This window comes from Branchiostoma belcheri, unplaced genomic scaffold (genome assembly GCF_001625305.1).
Source record: "Branchiostoma belcheri isolate BF01 breed outbred unplaced genomic scaffold, Haploidv18h27 scaffold26, whole genome shotgun sequence".
NCBI lineage: Eukaryota > Metazoa > Chordata > Leptocardii > Amphioxiformes > Branchiostomatidae > Branchiostoma > Branchiostoma belcheri.
Window position 1 is genome coordinate 596,136 of NW_017803865.1, and position 9,469 is coordinate 605,604.

General features: G+C 39.4%; 3 protein-coding genes across 4 annotated transcripts in view; 2 read left to right on the top strand and 1 right to left on the bottom strand.

The window, feature by feature from the left end:
- The window catches only part of LOC109471873 (eukaryotic translation initiation factor 3 subunit J-like), a 4,875-nt gene extending 2,670 nt beyond the window's left edge, over positions 1–2,205 (bottom strand). The window contains exons 1-5 of one of the 2 annotated variants that reach the window (XM_019771289.1): positions 2,119–2,205; positions 1,923–2,008; positions 1,351–1,405; positions 911–1,017; positions 447–546 (exon numbers count right to left, since the gene is read on the bottom strand). In XM_019771289.1, coding sequence (XP_019626848.1) covers positions 447–546; positions 911–1,017; positions 1,351–1,405; positions 1,923–2,008; positions 2,119–2,131 — 361 coding nt within the window. In that variant the 5' untranslated portion in view covers positions 2,132–2,205. Of the gene's footprint in view, positions 1–446; positions 547–910; positions 1,024–1,350; positions 1,406–1,922; positions 2,009–2,118 lie in introns of both variants that reach the window. The other variant, XM_019771288.1, reaches the window with a different exon arrangement.
- LOC109471872 (protein-lysine methyltransferase METTL21D-like) lies at positions 2,187–3,482 on the top strand. The gene has a single exon (XM_019771287.1). It carries the CDS (start codon positions 2,268–2,270, stop codon positions 3,063–3,065), a length of 798 nt encoding a protein of 265 aa, XP_019626846.1. The 5' UTR covers positions 2,187–2,267; the 3' UTR covers positions 3,066–3,482.
- Positions 3,483–3,673: 191 nt separating this feature from the next.
- LOC109471870 (snRNA-activating protein complex subunit 3-like) lies at positions 3,674–9,167 on the top strand. Its single transcript, XM_019771285.1, has 11 exons — positions 3,674–3,875; positions 4,309–4,324; positions 4,588–4,655; positions 5,848–5,923; positions 6,056–6,172; positions 6,643–6,687; positions 6,799–6,900; positions 7,174–7,256; positions 7,459–7,623; positions 7,927–8,034; positions 8,229–9,167. Exons 1-11 carry the CDS (start codon positions 3,688–3,690, stop codon positions 8,386–8,388), a joined length of 1,128 nt encoding a protein of 375 aa, XP_019626844.1. The 5' UTR covers positions 3,674–3,687; the 3' UTR covers positions 8,389–9,167.
- The last annotated feature ends 302 nt before the right edge of the window (positions 9,168–9,469 follow it).

Sequence of the window (9,469 nt, forward strand, 5' to 3'; positions counted from 1 at the left end):
AATGTACAAATATGAAAAATTACTTCCTACATCACACTCCAAATAAATAAATAATAAGTATCAAAACAATTCAACTAGCTCTACAACTGCAACAAGGATATATCCAAATCTTGCATATTTTCTTAAGATACAAAACAATCAGTTTAAAGATTATAATCACATGCTGCAAAGCATTGACCTCATCAATGCCTTGTACAGAAGTGTAAGAGATCGCATTTAAACTTATCTACACGTTGCCTACCCAAACTAAAAAATACAAAAAAAAAACTACTAGTACCTACCTACATACAATAGCTTATTTACAAAACAGGTATGCCATATTGCATCTAGATTAAGAACAGTGAATTAAACTGCTCTTTTAAAAACAATTGAAGGCGATGCATTTCCTGACACTGGAATGACATGAAATAAGGACATTTACAACACAATCTACTGTTGTTACATACCAAACATGTCCTTTGCTAGCTCTAAATCTCCCTCTTCTGCAAGTTTCTGTCGTCTCAACTTGTCTGCTGCGAGCTCTTCTGGTGTCATTGCCTTCTGGGCCTGGAGGGTCAAAAATTCAAGATCAATCAAATATGTGGAGAAGTGACAAGTGTCAATGTTGAAAATCTGTAAATTCAACATGTCAATGTTGAAACATGCCTTATGTAATTTAATCATTTGATATGTTGCATCTTTTGTTTTAATCTCCCAAGCACAAAAGACTTTTTCTGACTTTTCAAGACAATCATGAATAATTCTCCCTGAACTCCCTGGTCTACATTACAGCCTTTTGGCTGGTGAGAGCCTGCTTTTTAAATTTTTTTTTTAATTTTTTTATGAAGACAACTCCTTTCAATCAAAGGAAATGAATTAAGTCATGGTGGTTTGATTTCACAACATTGTTCATTACTCAAGACATACTTACAGCTTCTTCTCTGGCTTTTCTTTCTTCCATTTCTCTCTTCTTTTTCTCTTCTTTCTCTCTTATGATTTCCTGCATGGTCCTTTTCTTCTTCTTTTGAACAGCTGTGCCTGTGGCTAAAACAAAATATTTTACATGATGAGTTCGAAGACCACAATTTCTTTTCTTATTCTAAATCTACACAAATTGGTAACAGTAAGATTATATACTGAACTAATGAGGTTGCTGTAAGTTCATTTTTTGCAGTGACTTAATTTCCTGATTTTCAAGTTTGCAGTTACAACAATTGCATGGTACAGCTGTAATAAAAAGACACACTCTCACTGTCATGATTTCGCAGTATGAGGTACATGTACAAGTATAAACCATGAAACAACTGCAAACGTTTCAAGACTCACAGTAAATAGGACCTTTTTGATTATACTAAAAACTGTGTAACAAACCTTTTTCAGCTTGGTCTTTCTTTTCATCACTTTCATCTTCATCGTCCCAGTTGTCCTGTGTTCAATACATCACAGTATAAATACATCACAGTATAAATACATGTAGTTACAACTGCATTTTTTATGCTGAATAATGGAGATGTTGCAGCATGCAGCACATGACTTTGATTAATTTTGATTACCGTACTCAAATCATAAAATAAAAGAATACCTTCTACTATACTCATAGAGCTGAAACTGATGCATCGACGACTACAAATCGTCAAACATTGGAAAGTTTTCGGGACGATGACTCATAACATCAAAGAAATCAGCACACGTATCAACTCATCCGGCATAAAACGAAAACTAACGTAACTTATCGTTAAAATATAAAATTCTCCATTTCCATATGTTGGCTAATTTCTATGGTCTGGGATGTTAGATCATTACAATACTTGCGACACCTTGTAACATACATGGCCAGAAACTTGCTGGGGTCGAGCACACGTCGTTTGTGTGCTATATGTACTAGTAAGTATGTTAAGCCGGTGCAGTACAGCAGGCCCACATGTGCGCACTTGGCGCCATACCTTCACATCGTCGTCCTCGTCTTCACCCTCCCATTTATCCGTCCCCGCCGAGGCAACGGGGATGGCAGGTTCGAAGTCTTCTGAGTCTGCAGATGAAACAGTTCTTCGTTAACGTTCTGACAAAGTTATGAGCAGAAATTCTCCGCAATTTCACAAAAATAGAGCGAATACTTCAGGAACCGAAACTCAGACTTACCCCAGTCCGCCATGATGAAATCTGAATGCAGCACGATGACTGAAGCATGGTGGGAAATTTTGGATCATTCCATAGTAGACATGGGGAGATTGTTTTGATTGCTGGTCTAAATCACTTTCTGTTTGAAGTAATTAGTTGCATTAAATACTATGTTCCTCAATCTATTTCCATTTTTGGGAATCAAAATCTTTAAACTAGCATTAATACCCTATTGTGTAATGTTACACCCCTATATACTTTCACAAGTCCATTGTTCCAACATGGCAGCTTCACTTGACAAACTGTTCTGCAGAGAGGTTGAATTGGAGAATGAAAGTGTCCTTAAAGTTTACCAATGTGAAACAGGAGATGTAGGCTGTGTCGTTTGGGATGCAGCAATCGTCCTGGCAAAGTTTCTCGAGATTGCTACCCGAATTTCAGCCAGTGATAGCCAACAACCAGGGATTGCAAAGTTTTGCAATGTCACACTTCACAACAAGACTGTGGTTGAGCTGGGAGCAGGAACTGGAATTGTAGGAATCATGGCTGGAATATTAGGTGCAGATGCATGTATAACTGACCTACAGGAATTCGTCCCCCTCATGGATCTCAACATCAAGGAAAATGCAGATAGAATCCAAGGTTCAGTCAAGGCCTGCACATTGAAGTGGGGAGAAGACATCACACCCTTTCTTCCACATCCAGACTACATCATATTCTCAGACTGCATTTACTATGAGGAGTCGCTGGAGCCTCTTCTAGAGACCGTTTCAGCTTTGGCTGGAAACCAAACTGTAGTACTGTGGTCGTATGAAGAACGCACAACAGGAAACAAGCCAGAGCTGCAACAGAGGTTCTTTGAAGCAATCACAAAAGACTTTAGTGTTGAGGAAGTACCACAAGACTGTCTTCATCCTGTGTACCAAAGTGAAGATATACATGTGTTATGCATGGAAAGGAAAAGTTGAAACAATTGAAGGATCAAAAATGTCTGAAGACACACCACAATATTAAATGTATGATGTATTAAAGGGTAGACCATTGAACTTCAAATGGTATACTGAATAGGTTCAGTTAAGTTGAACCGTGGTACTCAGGATACTGCAATGTATTGGAAAATGTGTAATCTTCACCATGCAATGTTGTGTTAGCTTACAGTGATATTACTGTAACGCTGCAGTTAGCAATGCTATAAGTGCTCCCAGCACTCACAGTCAGAGCCACATACATGTAATTTACATTTTGGCTTACTTAGTATATGGTGATGTCTGTGCCATATGCATCCAGCAATATACAAATAAGCAGATCTCTGGAGATTCTAGCTGTTATACTTATAACTCATGCCTTAGTCTAGTTTGTGTCAAATGCTTGTACTAACATTACAAATAAACATTAAATGCAAACCATTTTTTCTTGGACTTTTTTTATCAACCTACCGGTTGCTGTAACAGAAAAATATATTGACCATCATGATATGCTGATTGCAGATTACTAGTACTTGGAAATTTTCATAACCATATAATGGCAGTGCTTGCTACTTTAGGTAGGCACTGCAGTGCAGCCGCAAGGTGGCGTTATTGCACCAGCATCATGGAGGAGGTAGCGTCGTCCGAAACGTTTTCTCCGCAGATCCACGTGCAGGGTTTTGTTGATGAAGCCATTAAGACTTTAGATGTGAGTGACTTGTACAGCAAAAGAGAAATCTTGAAGTCCGTCACTTATGCAGAGGCCATGAATGTATCCATAGAGACTGTAGATGAGCTGAAGTCGGTTTGTAGGTAAGTACCTAGTACTGAAGGGGGAGGGGGGCACCTAAGACCAGGTTTTGTTTTTATAGAACTTTTACGTGATTAAGAATAAAGCCAAGCAGTGTACATGTGTGTTGCTGGGAAATCTCTTGGGGTGTGATACTATAAATGTTGAGAAACTGTTGAAGTTTTCCTGGGACAACCAGAAATATTTTCTTTTTTACTGCTCAAATTATCTAAATAAGTATATTTATATTCACATGTAACGTCATGTCTTTTAATTATGAACAAATTATTAACGTGATATCAATCCTGTTAATTATACTCATGCTCAATAATTTGCTTGGTGGCAGTTTAATTGTTATTGTGAACAAATTTGAATGTATCTTAGCTAGGGGGCTGGAAGCAAATTAGTCATGTTTATCCTCTCAAGAGTCTCACTAATTTTTTTTTCAACTTACAGCACACAGACACTGAAGGTAAGATTTATTCAATGCTGGTCACTTTGTACTAATCTTCATTCAGTATATGATACATTCACATCCGACTTGCATAATTTAATTGTCCTATTTTCGCTTAGAATTATTTCTGTTACATACATATCTTTTCAATGTTAATGATACATTATCTTTCATTCCATTATACCGGTAATTTGCATTTGTGCACTTGTTGCAACATTGCTACTTTTACTTGTACATGTAATATGTTTTCCTGGCTGAAAGTACTCGTACCTTTGCTGCAGTGCTCCCTAGAGGACATTGACAGAGATGCAGCAGAGGTGCCAACAGGAACAGAGTTGGTCACTTTGGGGTAAGGCAAGAAGATGTAACTTGATATACATGTACCAAATGATAATTCACCAAAGTTGTGATGCAATGAATGGCATTCCTGCAACCCCCAAGTGTTAAATTTCTTCAAGGTGTAGAAACATCTTCTCATTTATGCCTTAATTCATTAACAAGGAACGACAGACATCAAAATCAACCTTCAAAACAAAGTTTTGAAGATTCAGTTATAATTGTGCAAGGCTTTATTAATTAGAATTAAGAGTAGCAATTTTTAGTACAGGAAATGAGCTTTTTCATGAAATAAGTTTCCACAGATCTTTCTCATGTGCCAAAATACCTTACAGCTGCATTATGTAGTTTTTTGCACAAAAAATTCAAATATTCTGAATCTAACAAATCTTGGTCTTATCATCATTTACTATCACTTTTCAACACATTTGCGTCATTATATTACGTTTCTGGCGTATTTTATTAGCGCAAAAACAGTCCGCTCGATGCGCGCTCGGATCCCGGTGGCACCGAGTTGATGCCACCGCTGGAACCAAAACAAACAACGGTTTTCGGTCGGGAATCTTCGGTGAGTTCCAGCTGCATGACGTCATGACTAGCTCGCCCTCTGAAACAAAATGGCGGGAATGGAGGGCGGTCGGGATCGGGTGGACTGTGGAGGTAGAAGAGGTTTGCTGACCAGTTCCGCCAGGAAAAGGAAGGAGAAGGACAAGTTCTGGGTCGTCCCTCTATCTCCACAAAGTAATCGAAGGAATAACGCGATCAAAACAAACCCGGGAACCAAAGGCGAAAACCGGCTGTCAGAATCTAATGTCCCGCGCCCGGGTGAAAGGTCACGTTAGACCACGTGACAAATCTCCGGGCCGGCTCGGGCAGACTCGGACATGTTCGGAAGTCAACAAACATGGCGGACACCCAGGCACGCGCGTGCAATTTCTCAGTTTTCTAACCGCTCGCATCGCAAAAATATCGTCTCGCCTCCATTAACTGAATGGTGCATTGTAACACTGTAGGGTTTATTCAACTAGCAATGTAAAAAAATGGCCAAAAAATCGACTTTTTGTTTTAAGATTAGATGGCAAAAAAACTACATAATGCAGCTTTAAGAACTGCAGAAAGGTTGCTATACAAAATGTACTACATTCCTAAGAGTTTTAATGATACAGTCTGTAGGTACAATAATCTTTATGACTTTTTCTCAACAGGTTAAGAAAGAGATACCTGGACTCAAAACCCAACATCAACAAGAACTGCAAGTTCACAGTGTTGTCCTGGAACCAGGTTAGTTAGTTAACTAGTCAGTTGACTTTTCCATGGCCCCTCGTTTGGTGATTGAAATAAATGTCCATGGCCCTCCCCCAGCAGATACATAATGCACAGTCCCCTAATGTGTTTCCTCCTGTTGTCCAATAGGAGCATGCCTATCACAATGTGAAGCCGCCCCCGGAGAGAGAGGTCAAACCACAGTGTGCCGTCCTGCAGGTGGCCGTGTTCCACCCGACTAAGAGGACCATGCGCAGGCGGCCTGGGGTGAGCTGTACCTCACACACACACCTCACTTTTTTCCCTTGTAACTTCAATAACATGTGTATTTCTGATCACTTCTAATTCCATAGAGATTGAAACACCTGTACAGTAACATGCTCCACTGTGGTACCTTGGCATCCTTTGTTCAGAAACTAAAACATCCTTTTCTGCAAGAAGGTTCTGTCCTCTTACTTTTTGTTGACAGAATATTAGCAGAATATATAAAATGAAGCAAGGATAGCAAGACCAGTTCCATGTTCTTACAGTGGTCATTTTATATTATATCAACAGTCCAATATGATGGACCTGTAGATGTTTGCGGCTGTAGAACTCTAAATTCACATACATTGTGATTGTCTTTCATACTAATGCGTGTAATTCTTTGCCATGATGTAATGTTACTTACACAATATATTTTCCAAGCTTTCTATAAGCACAATTGTTTTACATGGTGAACCTACATTGTGTTTCAGTCAAGAATGAGGGTTGCTCAGGAGTACAGAGTTCTAGGTTATCAGGTATGGAATACTTTATCTTTTTGGCCTTTCCAACTCAATTTCTTGGTTTTCAGCATTTTGCAGGAAAATAATGGAGTAATGAGGTGACTTTGCTGCTATTGACTTTTACAGAAACTAACTGATCTGCGAGATGCCATCACCTGTATAGCAGACCATGCCATTGCAGGGGAATACAGTGAGCGTCCCTGCAATGTTCCAGACATCAGGGCTAAGGTTTGATTCTCATTTGCATGAATTACATCTAATTCTATGAAACTCTAATTAAGTTACCTCGATGCTCCACACCTCTTTCAAAGTTTCCAATAAAAAAAAACACCTTGCTGTTCCAAAATGAGCTGCTAGGGTGCTCAAACCTATACCCCTTCTTTGTGACCTAAAAAGCTATTTTCCACCCAATGATGTGTAATGGGCTCTTCTACTCAATGGATGTTAATTGTTATGACTTACACTGATCACTTTAACTTTTAACTTCATTTCTGCTCACAGGATATCTACAAGTCAGCCTACTTCTTCATAGAGAATGTCTTCTACAATGACCTGAGATTTGAAGACAGCAGGGACCTTAGTAGGTATGTTTGTGTGAATTCTCACCACAATATGTACAGTACTGATATATACTCCATAGCACCACAGTACTGAAACACCTGTGCACGTGGGTACAACAAGGTTATTGGATTGAAATGCTGACAGCAGTGGTGGCCTTGTTGGTAGTGTTGACTCAGAATCTTTTGGATACCAAAAAAGTAAAGAATATCTTGTTTTCCCATATAGGGAAGTTCGTGAATGGAAGCAGAACAAGCATGAGGGAAAGGGATCTTATACAACTAAAAACATGGAAGATGTCAAGTTCAACGACCTCCACATCAGACTGGGTTACCCTTATCTGTACTGTCACCAGGGGAACTGTGAACACCTCATCATATTCAAGGACCTCAGGTGAGGAGGGGTGGGAAACATCTGGTGTTTGTAGAATGTACAGTCCTGCAATAGAGCAGACAGGATGTAGAGCAGACAGTACTTTCAGAAAAGGTACTGTATACAGTAACAAACATGTACATTTCAGAAATATTCTGTATTTAGATCCAGATCTGCCATGTAAGCACTTCTTCTTCAGCTAAGGATTTCTTCACAACACATTGGTGTAGATAAAAGTTACATCAGACAAAATTTTCAGGCCAGGCATAAGTCTGGACTCCACATCCTTGTTGGAGGTACAAAGTAGTCTCATTATTGTTCCAGGATGTTCCATACAGATGACTGTAGAGATGAGGGCCTGTATCCCCTGATGGTGGACAGGTACCGCTTCAGGAGACAGATGTGTCGAGTCTGCTCCACCTTCACAGCCAAGTACGTACCTGCTCTGTTTAAACAATTGCCTGAACAAACCCATACAAACCTTGCTCATAGAATAAGGATCAAATTGTTACATAGTTATTATGCTACATTTACATGTAAACCAGTTGTGAAGTTTTGTCGAAATGTATCTGATCTTGGTCTCATATACATATACATATGTGCTTTTGTTTGTTCTTGTTCCTCAGGTGGGTGACCTATGATGATCAGCTGGCAGAGGAGAGCCCCTGCTTTTTCTGTGATCTTTGCTTCAAAGCCCTACATTACAGCAAGGACCTAACCAAACTGGCAGAGTTTGAAGCATATCCATATGTGGACATGGGAATATTCAATCTAGCTACAGCTTAGAAAAAGCATGTCTTTACTGTTTCAGTAACAGTATAGTGCATCTGTATTTCAGTGGCTGTTTTCTCATTGTGAATTGCCTACCAGTGTTAACTCAGAAGTTGAGGGACCCATGTCCCATTAGGATTACCTGTTCCTGAATTTTTTCTTTTTCGGTGTACCTACAATACCTACAATACAAGTATTTTATGCTTCCTTCCCTGGAAGTGGTCTTAGTGGGATACTTTTAATTCATACAGATCTGGTATGCTTCTTCCTTTTATTATCAGAGTAACAGTTACTTATACATGAATCTATGTTGTGGAAATAAAAACTCAAGACAAGAATTGAATCAAGCACTTTACTAATGCAAAAGCCATGCAACACCTTAGCAAAAGAAAGATACTCTTACTACTTTAATGTGTGATAAATTCATCTCAATAATACTGATGGTAGTTTGCCCATTCCACACTGATTATGCATCACATGAAATGGCAACTTTAATCAGCTTCATGTTCGTTGGCACCTACATGGGAGAGGAAGACCATTCACTGATATGGCATTGATTCAGCAGAGCATCATCTACTTGACACCTGATGAAACAATCTCCAAGCAGATATTGGGATGAAACAAAGTTTTCTGATGACTGGTCTTCTCTGACAGGCATGGGTCACCACAATTTTTACCCAAACATCTGCTTGGAGATTAAAGTTTCAATAAATAGTTTGTCAGAAGCTTGGATATTTATAATATTATCAACCATCACTATACAGGTTCATGCAACAGATGTGCTTCACCTTTCTGCTTACTTGGTCCCTTGTGTGACATGTGAGGGCAGTCTCAGGGTCACAGCATTTTTAGTAGGGCCTCCTGGGGACCTCTTCAGTCCCAGTTCATCCCAGTGGTCATCCTCTATATCATAACACTGGGTAAACTTCTTACACACAAAGTAGATACAGTCATTACACACTGTAGCAAACTTGTTCAGGTACTCCAGCTTATTGGTCGGCCGAATGTGAAACCACTGCCCTGAAGAGACGACGAAACAGTCCACCTCGCTGCGGTACCCACCCATGACGTATATGACCCCGCGAGCAGACACCAT

Excerpts from the sequence above, each read along its gene's own strand:
- LOC109471870 (XM_019771285.1), top strand. The coding sequence starts at position 3,688 with ATGGAGGAGGTAGCGTCGTCCGAAACGTTTTCTCCGCAGATCCACGTG. Across the intron at positions 4,656-5,847 it reads ACAGAGTTGGTCACTTTGGG|GTTAAGAAAGAGATACCTGG; the intron begins GTAAGGCAAGAA and ends TTTTCTCAACAG. Across the intron at positions 5,924-6,055 it reads CAGTGTTGTCCTGGAACCAG|GAGCATGCCTATCACAATGT; the intron begins GTTAGTTAGTTA and ends GTTGTCCAATAG.
- LOC109471872 (XM_019771287.1), top strand. The coding sequence starts at position 2,268 with ATGTTCCTCAATCTATTTCCATTTTTGGGAATCAAAATCTTTAAACTA.